Source organism: Drosophila albomicans, chromosome 3, assembly GCF_009650485.2.
Source record: "Drosophila albomicans strain 15112-1751.03 chromosome 3, ASM965048v2, whole genome shotgun sequence".
Taxonomy (NCBI): domain Eukaryota; kingdom Metazoa; phylum Arthropoda; class Insecta; order Diptera; family Drosophilidae; genus Drosophila; species Drosophila albomicans.
This window is the reverse complement of record NC_047629.2, coordinates 25,237,692-25,253,524: the sequence shown is the minus strand read 5'-3', so window position 1 is coordinate 25,253,524 and position 15,833 is coordinate 25,237,692. Positions and strand designations below refer to the sequence as shown.

Genomic DNA, 15,833 nt, shown 5'->3' with positions numbered 1-15,833 from the left:
CGCTCTCAATAGCAGCCACGGCAGCTGCACAACACATGCGCAATACCAAATGGAATGCTCACCATTGTGAATGATTCGGAAACGGATTAAAAAAGCTCGCAAACCGCGCAATAAAAAACTTAGTTCGATTTTGAATAAAGCAATTTTAAATAACACCAATTTAAATTAGTAGGTTATTCAATTCGTTCGCTTTTCAGTTAAAGATGTAAAGCAACATTTTTGATCGTATACTTAATTTTTAATTTGATTTTAGTTGCAGATGTGGGCAGCATATTAAGTTATTCAATTTTTTAAAGTTTTTAATAACGATTATTTAGCTTTTGAAAATATGCAATAGAAGTTTAAAAGTCAAAAAGTTGTTCGAAATAGAGTGAAATGAATCCTTATAGATTTCTGAATGAGAATGAAATTAACAAAAATCTTAAAAGTTGTAACCATAATATACTAATCTGGCAACTTAATATTTAACATATAGTTGCTATAGTCATAGAATTATTTTTATATAGTTTGGATAGTTATAAAATTTGTATACCCATGCTGACCAAATGAGAGTAAAAGAGAATGCAAACTAAATGTTTTTATTAAGTTAGAGTGCTCGGTAAGTTAGGCAATGTATTTGGGTTCACGGCATTCGCGAGTCTTGACGTCGTACAGCAGACCTGGCGTGCAATCCAATGTAATACCATTACCTTGTACGCAATAGTAATAGGCATCGCGGCGTCTCTTGTGAGCATAGAAGTGAACTCCTTGCGGCGGACAAATAATATCAGCACGTTGTGGCGGCGATCGAGAGAAGGGCTTTATGTTCCGTTGTTGAGCAGATTGCAACTAAAAGTGTAAATATAAATAAAATAAGTAAATCAGATTTGTATGACATCGAGCAATGCAAACAATTGATTTACCGTGCAGTCAACTTGATCCTTGACCTTGCAACACGGGCAAGTATCATCAAAGTACAATCCACTTGAGCATTCTTGTTCATTGGCTTGGCCATTGGCGCAAATGAAGTATTTCTCACAGCTAGCCTTGCTGGCCACATATGTAATATTATAAGGGGTTTCTTCTTGCGAGCATTTGTTTTCCACACAGTCCACAAATTCAGGAAAATCACAACGGTCTGTCTTCGAATTGTACTGTAAGCCATCCTGGCATTCCCTCAACACTGGCGTGTTGTAAAAACATAGAACGTATTTTGTGCAGGTGCGATCATAGCAAAAACTTGACAATACTTTTGGTTCGCATTCTTTCATAAATGTCATCTTATCCACAGTATCATTTGTGGTGCATATTTGCAACTTGTAATCGAATACGATTGAGCAATCTGTTATACCCTCGCAATGTTCCTCCCTTATTGACGCGATATTACAATTGCCAACAGAAGAAATTTTCTGATCTGCATGAAAATAATACTTATGTGCTTTAATACTATTATAGGTAATATTATTATTACTTACTTTTGCAATTAATATAATAGTGTTTATTGCCGACAAATGGTAGAAAAGTTTTGGTTGCAATATTTCCGCACAAATCGACGCCATTCAGAACTACACCATATTTTGCAACTTCTGCAACTAATTCATCCGCAATCTCCTCTTCATCTTCCTCTATTGGTGCCACCAAATCCGGTGGTGATTTTGTTGTTGATGTTGCAACTGTTTGGCCCACTGAACACTGGACCAAACCGCATAGGAGCAATCCATAAAGGGGCAACAATAACTTCACTATTTAAAGAAAAAAAAATACTAAATAACAATCTGAATCGACTTTGATGTGCAAAAGTTTTGTATACTGACTTCTTGGTAGTGTCACTTCCAGAACTCAACTATCTGTTTGTACTCGGTGAATGCTGAATTTATATGATAGATTGATTTTCTTTTCTTTTTTATTTTCTTACTTTTTTCTTCTATTTTGAGACATCCAGACATGTGTAACTATCAATTCCTCGAGTACCTTAATGAGTTCTAGGGAAGTAACGTTATCAAATTTCGGCACGCGTATCGAGACTCCCAAAGGAAAACTACATTTTAATTTAGCAAATGGTGTATAGACATTTTGATTTACATTCTTCTTTTGTTTTGTATCATTTTTTCTTTTAAATCTTTTTCCAATGATTTTGAAAAAAAAATGTGCTTTCTTGCGGCTTCATAAAAATAAGGAGTAGTATATAATTATGAGAATAAACTTATAAACTTTTGTCACCGAAGGTCAAAAAAGTTTTGTGAAATTTAAAATATATAAAATATATGAATATATGGTGATCATAATCATGAGATTTTAAATTTATACGTTAAGAATGAGGCCTCGTGTTTCAACAAATTAATTTGAAACTTAGAAGTAGGGTGTGCATAAAGTCGAAATTCCAGACAGACAGATAGAGGGAATTAGATTTCCAGATTCTTTCAATATTTTACATATATTTTTAATACTTTTGTATTGTTTATATTATTTTAATTGGTATATTTGTTTTTATACTCGCTACCCATAGGGTAAAAGTGTATTATAACTTTGTGCCTCCAGAAAATATATGTAAAAGGCAGAAGAAGGCGGTCGGACCCTATAAAGTGTGTATATTCTTGATCAGAGTCAACAGCCGAGACGTTTTCTGTCCGCCGTCTGTCCGCCTGTCTGTATTGACACCCAGATCTCAGAGACTATAAGATATACACATATATGTTAATTACTATAGAATGTATGATTCCTGAGAATTTGAATGCGATCAGATGAAAATTGTGAAAGTTATTTAAGAACTACTTCTATATTGCCTCTTCTTCGATGTACCGAATATTGTCTTTGGTATATTTTAGTATTTTGAGGTATATTATTTGGTATATTTTAAGAAACTAAGCGCATTGTTTTGGTTTAATTCAAAATGGGCAGCGGGTATCTCACTGTCGAGAACACTAGACTATATCTTTCTTACTTGTAAATTTTATAATAACTCATAAATTATGATTCTCAATAGACTACCGATTTAATTATAAATTGCCCTGCAAATTATCAATTTCGTAGCATAAAGATAGCGGCTATTGAAATATGATTCACTGCCTCGACATTGGCATTCAATTGTCTGCGTAATGTTGAGTGGACATGTTGTAAGTTAAATTAACACATGCACATTAATAGCTGATAAAATGATGACAGCAAATCGTGTGCTTCCATATGAGAGCTAGATAAGTTAAGAGTGTGTTCTCTTAGTATTATGAATATGAGTTCAAATATGTTCTTCTGATATTACCTTTTATCTTTCCAATTTGCAAGCTGACTCTGCGCTTGTCATCCAGAAAACTCCAATCAGATAATTTCAGTTTTTTACCGAAGACAACGCAAATTTTGGTAGCTGATGATTGCTATAAAATAAAACAGGATGGAATAAAACCGAAATTTGCGTATAAATTGAAGTTTCTTTCGCAGCGAACAGACAGTTGCAATACGAGTAACATACAGAAGTGAGTATATCAAACTGAATCTCTTCAAAAATATATAACCTTTTGCTTTTCTTCTAGTGGCTTTCCAACTGTTTGCTGTGCTGTGCTTTGCCACGCTTTTTGGTCATGGTTTCGCTGCCGTCAACATTTGCTCCAATGTCACCGACAATCTCTTCCTGCCGAGTGTGAACAGCTGCTCCGAATACTATTTGTGCATTGGTAAGTTCAAGGAAATTCCTTGTTAATCAATCATTCCAAACACGCTCTGCTTTTTTTTTTGTAGGCCAGACAGCCATTTCTCGCAACTGTTCAAATAATACTTATTTCGATGCTCGTGATCAGCAGTGTGCGGATGTCTCCGAGGTGCGTTGCCTGCCCAAATGTCCGGCTCAAGGCTTGAGCACATTTGGCTACGATCGCACCTGCACCAAGTATGTGATGTGCTTTGGCGGCACACCGGTGATACGTCAATGTAGCGATGGTCTGCAGTACAATGCGCAGATCGATCGTTGCGATTTTCCCCAATATGTCGACTGTGTGGATAATCTTTGTGTGCGCAACAACAATGCCAATGCGATTGTCTATATTGCCAGCAAAGCACGCTGCAACAAGTACTTTGTCTGTCTCGATGGCCAGCCCATCAATCAAACCTGTGCCAGTGGCCTGCAATACAATCCCGAGGCTCAAAGCTGCGACTTTCCCTCACGCGTCAATTGCACGGTGCGTATGCGTAATTTTCTATTCTCTCAACTGCCAGTGCCTATTTGTGATCTACTTTCTTTTTCGGTTAGGTGGAGACACTGCAACGCAACATTCAACCCTACTCGAAGGTGCCACCACGCTCCGCTGACATTCGTTGCCCCAAGGAGGGCGCACATTTCTTTGCCCACAAGACTCGCAAGGAGGCTTACTATTACTGCTTGAATGGTCGCGGTGTCACTCTGGATTGCACTCCTGGTCTGGTGTACGATGCCAAGCTGGAGGAATGCCGCGAACCCCAATTTGTTGTGGGTGCCTAAGGGATGTGTCGCGTTTCGGGTGTCGAAGCAAATAAAACCAATTTGAAAGTTCAACGAATGTGTTCGCATTTCATTTGTGTTCTGAATGCTCAGACTTTCCCCCTGCTCACGCGGGCTAATTTTAGCTGTTAAACAAATGCTGTGCTCTCTGCCAGCAGCCGCCAGGCGACAAAGCAACAACAAAACTTTCGCGTAGAGTGTGATTTGTATTTCAGATAGGGCAACAAATAAAATTAACAGAATTATTTCAACAGCCAAGATAAAAGTCCATTAGAAAAGAAAGTAAATTATTTCTTCAGTAATAAATAAGTGTGTTTAGCTATCTATAATTAAAGGTAAACTAATTATTTCAATAGTAATACATTAATCAAATTCGGTTTTCTTTATAGTAAACAAACAAAGAAAATGTTGTTTTCCCAAAGTCACCTAAATTAAGCAAATTTTTCAAGCAACTCAGCTACAAGTCAACAAATAAAGTATTTTCTGCTTTCTTTGTATAAACAATAAAAGTATTACGAACAGCAAATTCTGTTTTCTCTATACATAAGTCAATCAAAAATAGTCGAATTATTTAAACAACATATAAGGAATATTCTTTTTTACCAATTGCAGCTGAATGTAAGCGAATTATTTAAGAGACTCAAATAAAATTCAGTATTTTAGGGTCTGTTCAGTTTATCATTTAATTAATTAGTCCTCAATATATTTGGGTTCTCGGCACTCTTGAACCTTTGCATCATACCACAACCCCGGTGTGCAATCCAGGGTAATACCATGACCATCTACGCAATAGTTGTAGGCATCCCGACGCTGATTGTGGGCCAAGAAATGAACTCCACTAGCTGGACACAAGCTGTCGACTTTCTTCAATGGTGTGCGAGAAAACGGCTGAATATTGCGATTAATTGCAGTAATCTATATAGGGGAAAAATGAACTATTATCAAAAATAATAATATTTAAAATAGAAACCAACTTGGCAATTCGATTTTTCCGGGTAGTCACAACAATTGCATTTTGTGCTGAAATGTAATCCTGCCGTGCAAGTGTAGTTTACGGGTACGCCCTTGGCACACAAGTAATATTTGTCACAGGATGCTTTGCTGGGCAAATAGCTCAGTTCATTGGCTTCATCGAATCTCGAGCATTCGTTATCCACACAGTCCACATATTGGGCGAAATCACAACGATCCGTCTTCGGATTGTACTGCAAATTATCGTGGCATGTTCTCAGCACCGGGATTTCATAATAACAGAGAACATATTTATTGCACGTTCGACTATAGCTAAATGTTGTTAATTTATTAAGTTCACATTTGGGTGGACAATTGTCAGATTTGCGGCTGCAACTCTGATTATACGCATTGAAATAATATCCATCGTCACATTTCTTTTCATAATCTTTTCCATCTGCCAGTAGAATTAATTTTTTTACAAATTATAGAAATTTTTGCATTATCTTTTGCTTACCCCAGCATAGATAATACTTTTGACAATCTCCTATATAGGGTAGAAATACTTTATCGGCCACACCATCGCAAAGGGACAAGTTGTTAGTAAAAATTTTACTCGTATCATATTCTTCACTTCTGGCTTTCTTTATTTGAACAGCCACAAAGATCACTAAGATCCCGCGAAATATCCGTAAGTTCACTTTCAAAAAAAGAATAAAATAATTTTTTTATTAAATTCTTTATATCACTGTACTCACTCACTTTTGCTCGTCGTTCTTCCAGGTTGACTGAAGTCTCTATTCTTCGAAAACTTCATTTATATATGCTTTCAGCTATCAATTTTATTAATGGATACTTTTCTCTTATCAATCCGGGTGAGAACAGGCCCCTCATCAACATGTTCATTATTTTAATTGCCATTGGGTTCAGCATAAGTTCAGTGAGTCACAAATCGAATGCTGGGTCTTCCTGAGAGACTGAGAGCGCAACGATATTGTTGTTGAAACATTTGTCGCCTGGTGCGAGTGCTGAGAAAGAAACTCTATGTTTTGAGAACGCACACATTATAAATTATCGTATAAAATATTTTCATTTTCGGCACAGACATTTAGTAGGAATATTGGCATCCCCTAGAGCACAGAGATCAGCAGCGGCAATTGTTAAAATTGTTAAAATATACACAACTAATTTAACATAATTATTTTGTGATTATATTTGTTTTAGTGCACCGCCTGCACATTTCTTTCTGTAAGTTTTTATATAACTCAAATTAAGTGCTAGTCTTTTTTTTTAATTTCAGTGTTCAATGCTTTTCAATTTTTCAATTTGTTTCAAAAACGTCAAAATGATTGACACCAATATTGCCGCGAAGTCGGTTCGTAACGAGAAATGTTATTAATAGACAATTCTTTAGTACTCTATGTAGCATATACTGTGTGTGAGGTTTTTGTATTGTGTGTTTTGAAAACATCATTTAATGGCTAGCTAAACACGCTACGCTTCATATACAAAAGTCATCAGAAAAAAATTTTATATTTTCAGGGAACGTTTGCCGAAATGGTCAACGAGTTGAATAAACCTCAAGATAATTCCGCATTGAGCGAGGTATGTATTTTTTTTTATCGTGTATATAGTACACATAATGTGAACAATGGGAACAATATAGCACAAATGAGCTGTCTTTCTATTAATATTTCATAGCTTTTGGCGGCCTCCAACCGTCAGCTGCAGGAAATGCAAGAAGAACATCGCCAGCTGCAAGAGGAATTGTCTCGTCTCAGTGTGCAGCGCCAGCAATTAAGACAAGCGACCCGAGAACATCATTCACAGGTCACTTCCTCATCGACATCGACAGTGGTTAGTTCATCTGGGTCACAAATCGCCTCAGAGTCACTTTCTGCTACAGATGAAGCGGCTGCAGTGCAGCAAACAGATGCTGCCTCCGCCGTCGGAGAGGAGGAGGACAATGAAGAGACCGCCAATTATCTGCAGGAAAAGCTGGCGGAGATTGCCAATCTGAAGGCGCAATTCAAGCGTGTACAGAACATTACGGACTCTACAAAACTGATCGAGCAGCACTTGTCCTCCGTGGAGTCACAATCATCGTCAACTGTGATGAAGAGCAAACAAACCAAGACCGTGGAATCCATTCAATCTAGCAGCAGCACGAGCAGCACCAGCACCAGCAGAAGTGCTCAATCCTTGGAGGCAGCCACATCTGCCACTTCGGCCACATCGGAAGCACGTGCTACTCCTGACAATGCGGAACTGTTGAATGCCATGATTAATATGGTAACGGATTTCACAAGCGATTTGCGTGGTCAAGAGGAAAGCTTGAGGGCGGAACGTCTGCGCATCAAGTCGTTGAAGGAAGAAATTATTCAGCGCAAGCAAAGCAAAGAATAATACCTGTTCGAGTGATTAATCGTCCCGTTTGCTGATTACTTTACACATATACAAAATAAATATGTAACCATTTGTAATTATTATTGATTAAATCATAATTCTCCTCATAGGCAGCTTTCATTTTTTGAATATGAGCTCCGTTAGCACAACCAATCGATATCGACAAGTCGCACAACTTTTGTTGATATCGATTGCGTTTGTGGTAGATTTTTGTATGCTCTACGAACCGCTCGGTATATTTGAAGAGCCAAGCTGCGGTCACACTGCGCTAAATTCTAGTTTTAAGGACGCAGCTGTTGTTTGGTGCTGAAATAAAAGTTTGCTTGGCTTCGAAATTCTAGTTTAGCTCATTTAATTAAGTAAACAGTAAATAGTGAGTGATACACATCACTTCATCTAGTAGGTAAAAGTGGGTGCTATAAAAGTTTTTAGTGTCAGTTGCTATACAATAATTGTGCTAGTTGTATACATAATTTACATATAGATATATTTTGTAAATATATAATACTTTACTGATGGCGCCGACTCCGCCCGTAAAGTTAATAATGAAAAACGACAGCGATTCAAGTCGCAGTACCGGTGCAGTGCCAAAACAAGCAACAGCAGCGACAACAACAACACCGCCAGCAACAACAACAAATTCAACAACATCGCCGGTAAGCACAAATACTTCATCTTCATCGGCCACAAGCCGTTCGGTCACCAATCGAGCTCGTAATGCAGCGCTAATCAAGAAGCAACAAGAACAACGGGAACAGGAGCAGCTGCCACCGCCCTTGCCCCCTGCACCTTTCAAGGCCTTAAATGTAAGTGAAAAATTTGTATTAATCATCTCATATTCATGTAGTTCAGTGTCATTTCTTTCATTAATTAATTATAGTAGACATTATCATACCCGGCAGCATAGACATTCTTACATATATTTGTTTATATTGACCGAACACTCTTATTAACCAAAGCGTTGCCATGACGCCCATTTATTAGCTGCTGCAACGTCTCTAATATCCTCTCGCTCCCGCTCTCTTGCACTCTTTATCTCTCTGAGCAAACTTTGTGCTCTTTGCATTTAAAAATACACTTCACACTCACCCAAAAACTTTCGAGAATTCTTGTTAGTTATACATCCGACCTCCTCCACATTGCTGCTTTCGACTGTTTCGCGCAGTTGAATTCTAATTTTCCATACCACAAAATTGCAAAATTGCCGCGTTACTTTTACTCGTTCTATTGCTAATCTTGTCTTGCTGTTGCTTCAAGGATCTCCTGGAACGTGCCACAGTGAGAAAGTCACAGATAGCGCTGCAAATTCAGGCTCAGCATCAACAGCATCGTGAGGCACTGCGTCAACTGGTTGCCGAGCACAGTTACGACTCAACAGGTAAGATACATTGTATAATTTATTTAAATATATATATAATTGGTTGTCTTCACTAAACTAATGAGCGGTAGAAGCTAAGAGGCTAAAAATGTTGCTTAACATTTCATGGTTTCTTCAAATTTCAACTCGTACAGAACTTACATTATGCATATCTTCATTAAAATAAGCTAAGACAGCAACCTTAGCTCGTATTTCAACCTGTGCTTAACGCAGAAACACACCATTTTGTAGTTTTGAAACACCTTATAGCATTTATTTCGATCTTACTTTATACGCACCTGCGTTTCAGTGTTTTTACTGCCTACATGAAATGTGCGCTAGTTCATGAGCTAAAAATAAAACAGCACACATAAAAATAAGCGCCCACGGAGAGGGCCAAACAACGAGCACTGTGTTGGGCAGTTGGCCAGTTCAGTTTTGTGGCTGCGTCATTGCACCGACGAAAATTCCTATAGATATTTAAATTTCTCTTTGTATTTTACAGATCAACAGCAACGTTATTGCTTTCCCGTACGTCCAGTGCAACGTGTACAGCATCAGCAACAACCGTCGACGACAACGGCAACAACAACACCAGCAGCCGCAACTTTGCAGCGTTTGCGTCCCACAACAGCAACCACTCCCGCTGCTGCCACCGTAGGTGTCGTCACACCCCACACAAACAACGGCAACGAGGAGCAACAATCCATCACTAGCAGCAGCAGCAATAACAATAACAATCTTCCGCAGCTGCCGCACACAGTGTTGCAGAATTTGATACGCCGTACTTTCGGCACACCGAGTAATAACCCAACGCGGGCACAGCTCGAATTCTTGCGCACTTTGCTTGGCTTGGATGTCAATTGGAATAGTCGAGAACTCACAGCAGGCTCATTAGAAGAAGTAAGTTTCTATTTCATTTCTTTTACTGACAGTTAACTAATATTGTATTATTATTGCCAGCAATTGAACAAAATGGTGCATGAAATCAATCCGCATTCTGCTAACCAGGACGAGGGCATTGTGAATTCAACTAGCCTCGAGGATGTTGCATTAAGTGAGGTATGTGCAGATCAAATACAATTCTAAATACATATATCGGTTCAATATATATTTATAAACCAACAGATGAGCGACAATCGTGCCCAGTCCATACAATCGCTGCACAGTGTAATGGAGACTCCGACACCGGATACAGCACCCAGCTTCGATGAGCTGCAGCAACGCTTGGATGCCTCCAATCGCAATATGCAGAACTTGCAGGAGGAGCAACAGAAGCTGCTGCAAATACAAAACATGGCCAAAACACATCTGAATGAAATGGAGCAGCTGCGTCAACACGCTGCTCGCTTGCCGCACAGTGGCGATGGCGATGCTCCCAACTACGAATCGGTGCAGCAGGTGCAGGATGACATGGCCTCGCTAGTAGGTCGCATGAAGAATCTCACGGCTTTCATACACAATCAAAACGAACTGAGCAGCGTGCTGGGCGATGATGGTCCCGAGATTTTGGCCGAGCAGCAGGCGCTGCAAGAGAAACTAGAATCGTTGCGTACGCAACGCGAGGACATGCGTGAATTGGTCAACGAGTTAAACAGCATCAATATGACGGCTAGGCAGAGCGCACGTAATGCTGCTGCAGCTCAGCGGCAAGCAAGGAAAGAGGCATCGCCACCAAAACCAGTTGTGGCTAAGCCCAGCAATGAGCGTGTGGTGCCAATCGAGTATCAACGCACAGCGCCAGTTTTGCGCCAGGAAGCCGCCGACGCAGCACAGCGTGCTCTCCACGCACAGGCCATGATCAACCAAAAGACGGCGGACATTGATGCGCTCAAGGCACAAATGGCCAAGCTTAAAGGCATGCTAAATACGGTCAATCAGATTGACCAGAGCACGCCCAGCGTAGGCACAACCTTGGAGCGTCTGAGCGCCGAGCGCGGTCAGTTGCCTATTGAGCAGCGTGTGCATGATCTGGACGATGTGACCACAGAGTTGCGTGCCGAAGCGGCTTTGTTGCAAAAGGAACGCGAACGCATTATTGAATTGAAGGCAGAGATTGAACGTCGCAAGCAGCAGGCAGCTGCAGCAGTGCAACTCGGCGAGGATGCATTGCAACGCGTCAGTTTGACGCCAACACCGACACCAAGCAGGCAACGTGAGGTGGAGCAAGAAGAGCAGCAGGAACTGCAGGAAAAACAACAGTTTAAGCTGCCCTCGAATAGTGAATTGCGCGCCGAATGCGATCAACTGCGCGAGGAGTTTGAACGCACCAAGCGCGAGTATGCGGCATTGTATGCGAACAACATTAGCAGCAGCAACAACAACAGTAACAATACGAACACAAACACCACCTCGGAAGCGGATGATGAGGGCAATGATGACACCGATAGCGATAGATACTTTGGACATGTGTGCAATTCATCTTCAACAACATTAAAGCGTGCGCCATCAGCTAGCACTGTAGTGGAGAAGCAGCAATATCAACAGCAGCAGCAACAGCGACGCAATCAACAACAGCAGCAGCAACAACAACAGCAACCACAACAACAGTTGCCGCAATCGCAGCCACCAGCGCCCGCTGCACGTTCAATTTCCAATAACGAGGAAGAGTTGAACATGACGATTGATAGTCTGTCGATGGGCAATGACAGCATTCAATCGGGTAGCGCCAGATCGCAATATATGTTGCCCCCGCTTCCCGCTTCAGTGCATGGCATGTGGAGTAAGTTCTCTGTCATCTCCAATTATCTGCAATCTTAACTAATTAAACGTTCTACTCTGACACAGACTCGCACAATACCACCAACGGTTGGCACTCGCAGCCATCTTATGTGCCAGCCACGAGCAGCAATGTGCCAGCTGCCCCACTGGCTCCGCCAACATCATCGAATGCTTCCAGCAGCAATCCTACATCGGATGCTGTGTTGCTGCAACAATTCATGCAAACACAGCAGATGCTCATCAATTCGGTCTGCCAGTGCAATCAGACGTTGTGGCATCAGCAGCGCGAGATCGACAATCTAAACAATCAAATTCATGTGGTGAGTAGAATTAAATTAATTGATGGGTAAAGCAAAAAGCTGGTAGACTAGTTTTTAACTTAGTTTGTAGTACTTTATATGAGCTGTGTTCAATAGTTACAATGCAAAAAAAAAATAAACATAAATTTGTTATTTTATAAAGCTTTGCAAATATTGAATAAAATTCGTATAAGTAAATTATATTCTTGATAGATTTAATATTTTTAAATTAAACCGCTTAATATCAATCGAATACTGGCTTTAAGCATATACCTTATAAGTAGTGATTTGTAAACGTATGATTTTAGTTGTAGCGTTCGAAAGTTGTAATTATATAACTAATTTATCTGTGATGTATTCAATCTTACTTTCTTCTTAGTTGCAAGATCGCTTGAATGCCGCTACCTGTCAGGATCATGCTTACAGCTTGCGCTCGGAGTCTGTACCGCCGGCAAATCTGCCACTCACTGGTGGTTTGGCACCCAACAACTTGTGTCTGGGCGGCAGCAATCGCGCCCAATCCGAGCAGCTATATGGCTTTGGTTCGAGCCATCAGAGTGCGTTTAGCAACTATCATCGCAGCAGTCATCGCAACAACATATACAGCAGCAACGATCCTCATCAACAGCAGACCTATTTGAACAATGCTGCACCACCGCCGCCACCACCTCAGGCACCAACAGCTCCGCAAGCAACGCACTACAACAATGAGACGCCATTGTCGCCGGGCTCATATCGTGCCAGTCCTGGTCCGATATTTATGAATCATCACAACAATACCATCCACCAGAACAATGCCAATTTGCGTACACAGAATCAGCATGCGAATAATTTGCATTCGTTGCCCGAGACTGGAGTGTTGCCGCCCACGCTGAACAATCAGGTGCCGCCGGGCAATCGGGCCAATAACTATTGGGATAATTTCCGAAGGTAAACAGCGCCAAAGTTATTGTACTCTCATGGTGTTTGTATTATTATTTGGAGATTTAGGCAACCAAAGAGCTGTTCATTAAAAAATCATGCAAAAGTAATAAACAAAATTATATATCTATATATTTAAAGCGAATTTCCGATCAAAATGCAATCAATTTACTTTTTAATTTATGTACATATTGTAATTGAGTAAGTAGACAGGGATTAACTTATTGTTTATAAATTTTATGTTTGACATTTAATGATTTTGTTGCAACTAATTTCATCCTGTTTGCAGTTTTAAAATAACCCTAAAAACCAAATGAACAGACGTTTTGATTGCTTTTTTAATACTAAAACATTAGTTGATTATTTTATAATTTTTATTAAGTTATTTTAACTGCCGCTCGCTTAAATTAACCCATTAATATTTATGCGCTTTGCAGCTATACGCGTCAGAATTTGCTCTCTAACAAAAGCAACGAGGAACTCAATGTGGAGCATCAGTATCGCCAAATACAGCGACAACGCCAACGCCCCAGTTACTTTCAGCCGCATCCGCCAGCACATTCCGCTCGCAGCAGCAGCAGCATGATGCTGCAACAGCAACAACCACAACAGCAGCAACAGCAGCATCGGCACTTTTACGAGTCCACGGCACCGCAGCAACTACACAACAGCAGCAACAGCAACAATTTGAATAACAGCTCAAGCAGTCGCGATTGGCGCGAAGATGCACGCAACGATGACGATGATGTGGAGGAGGAAGACAATAAATGATGCAACAATCTTTGGTGTTGGCAGTGGCTCAACTGCCAGACGACGCAATCGTCGCCGCCAGCAGCTGCCCACGCAGCGGGACGATGATGGCGTCGCCGCAGCTGCCCACTGGTTCATCCAATTTGCTCAACATGAATGTGAACAGTCCGCTGTATCAGCGCAACAAATTGCCAGCCAAACCGACCACTTCGGCGGTGTCTCTGACGCCCGTGCAACAACGTCATCTGCGCTTCGACTTCTCCGTGCCCACCACACAGTACATGGACTATGACTTGCCTGATATACAAGCAATACCAGCTGCTCCCTTGTATAATGTGACGAGACAAGAGTCTGCTACTGCAGCAGATGAATCAAATGCAACGTTAGAGCAGACTGAGGACACGGCATCCGAAGAGCTCAATCGCAATTTGCTGGTCAACGCATTGAAAAATGATAAATTCACCACAAAGTTTTACGAGTCGATTAAAGAGGATGTTTACCGCCGATTGGAAACACTCTTCGAGCAACAGCAGCAGCAGCAACAACAGCAGCAACAGCAACAACAACAGGAGCAGCAACAACAGCAGAAGCAACAACAGCAAGTCCCGCAACAGCAATTGCCACAGGAGCAGCAACCAAGCGAGCAACAGGTTTACAATGATGTGCACAGTCTACGCAAGACAATCAATCAGGGGCAGGCAAACAGTGTACCACCTGTTGAGGAGTTACGACTGAATGGCACCACGGAGGCCACAGAAAGTGGCAGCGAAACGCCACCGCAGTCGCAATCGGTTAACGACAGACCAGAGGATGAGGAAAGCTTGCCGGCAGTAGCAGACGTTGTTGCAGCAGCAGCAACAGCGTTAATTTCACAGCCAGAGCACTGCGAGACAGCAGCTGCAATTCCCGTCGTAGATAACGAAGATGTAAGTAGTTTATAGACACTTAAAAGTCGGGATCCCATCTATTTCCGTCCATTTGAAACCTTATTTCTTAGCAGCTGTTAGTGATAGAAATGTCAATCTTATGCTGCTATAATAATATAATATCCATAACAATCGTAATAATATAATATCCATAACAATCGCTCATTTCATCTTATTTTTTTTTAGCAAATCATTGAAGTTGTCATCGAGCGCCCTGCTTCTCCTGTAGCCAGCATTGAACTGGCTCCCGATCATGAACTAATCGACTACATTATCAAACGCATACGCAATCAGACGCACAATAACACGGTAATCAATGATTCACTCCTCGCCGAGGTGTCCAAGCTGACCGCTAATGCTGCACAAAACTCTGCTGCCAGCTGGGCACCAAATACAACATCGCCACTCATCTCGCCCAAGCGCATTTATGCCAAGATTAAAAAGATGGAACTGCCGCGACAACGCGACGAGTTCTTGCTCTGGTATCGCACATATCTGGAGCAATTGTTTGTGGTGGAGCAACCCCATAATGGCTGCACAACCAAGTCTAAGACTAAGGAGGAGAGAGGCGCTTCTAAGAAGCAGAGCAATAAACGTGTACGCGCTCAATCACATTCACAGGACTCGAACAATGACGCCGACTTGGCCGAAGCGGATCAAAAAAAGGTGTCACTAAATGGCAACGATCATGAGTGCGAAAATAACGAGAATCCCGAAGAGGAGGCCAGCGCAGCTGCAGCCGAGTCAAGTTTAGACAACAAGTAGATAGTTATATGACTTAACCCGGAACCACATTCCTAACCATAATCACACGCATCTATATACAATACCATGTGACATTATACTCATGCAAAATTGACAACATTTAGTTACTAACTGCACTAGGCGGTCCGTTTTATTTAAATTTTTGTTTTGGCTTCTATGTAATTTGTATTAAATTATACACTTACTATATTCAACTATACTCTCTTCATGCTGTCTGACTATACAAACGGTAGGATGAGGCTGAGAGAATGTTGTTTTAGACATTTTAATATATACTTTTTTACTGAATTGAG

The 15,833-nt window shown here is 40.9% G+C and overlaps 4 protein-coding genes across 5 annotated transcripts in view; 3 read left to right on the top strand and 1 right to left on the bottom strand.

The window, feature by feature from the left end:
• Window positions 1-7,908, top strand: part of LOC117570621 (serine-rich adhesin for platelets) — a 178,044-nt gene extending 170,136 nt beyond the window's left edge. The window contains exons 1-3 of one of the 2 annotated variants that reach the window (XM_034252384.2): window positions 6,502-6,643; window positions 6,938-7,000; window positions 7,097-7,908. In XM_034252384.2, the coding sequence (XP_034108275.1) occupies window positions 6,953-7,000; window positions 7,097-7,801 (753 nt within the window). In that variant the 5' untranslated portion in view covers window positions 6,502-6,643; window positions 6,938-6,952 and the 3' untranslated portion in view covers window positions 7,802-7,908. Of the gene's footprint in view, window positions 1-6,501; window positions 6,644-6,937; window positions 7,001-7,096 lie in introns of those variants that run through there. The other variant, XM_052004377.1, reaches the window with a different exon arrangement.
• Window positions 570-6,256, bottom strand: LOC117566528 (uncharacterized). Its single transcript, XM_052003541.1, has 8 exons — window positions 6,158-6,256; window positions 5,913-6,095; window positions 5,419-5,852; window positions 5,138-5,359; window positions 3,236-3,347; window positions 1,455-1,721; window positions 903-1,393; window positions 570-828 (listed from the first exon to the last, which is right to left on the bottom strand). The coding sequence occupies exons 1-8, from the start codon at window positions 6,210-6,212 to the stop codon at window positions 604-606; spliced, it is 1,989 nt and encodes a 662-aa protein (XP_051859501.1). The 5' UTR covers window positions 6,213-6,256; the 3' UTR covers window positions 570-603.
• LOC117570623 (peritrophin-1) lies at window positions 3,361-4,498 on the top strand. The gene is made up of 4 exons (XM_034252385.2): window positions 3,361-3,446; window positions 3,504-3,644; window positions 3,709-4,145; window positions 4,217-4,498. Coding segments are annotated over exons 1-4 (807 nt in total). The 5' UTR covers window positions 3,361-3,445; the 3' UTR covers window positions 4,445-4,498.
• A 197-nt stretch (window positions 7,909-8,105) lies between the features above and the next one.
• On the top strand, window positions 8,106-15,730 carry LOC117570601 (putative uncharacterized protein DDB_G0271606). The gene is given in 11 exon segments (XM_034252345.2): window positions 8,106-8,607; window positions 9,059-9,179; window positions 9,664-10,061; window positions 10,122-10,220; window positions 10,287-11,880; window positions 11,946-12,199; window positions 12,558-13,108; window positions 13,537-13,864; window positions 13,866-13,982; window positions 13,984-14,775; window positions 14,962-15,730. Coding segments are annotated over 11 exon segments (5,124 nt in total). The 5' UTR covers window positions 8,106-8,316; the 3' UTR covers window positions 15,541-15,730.
• Window positions 15,731-15,833: the final 103 nt, after the last annotated feature.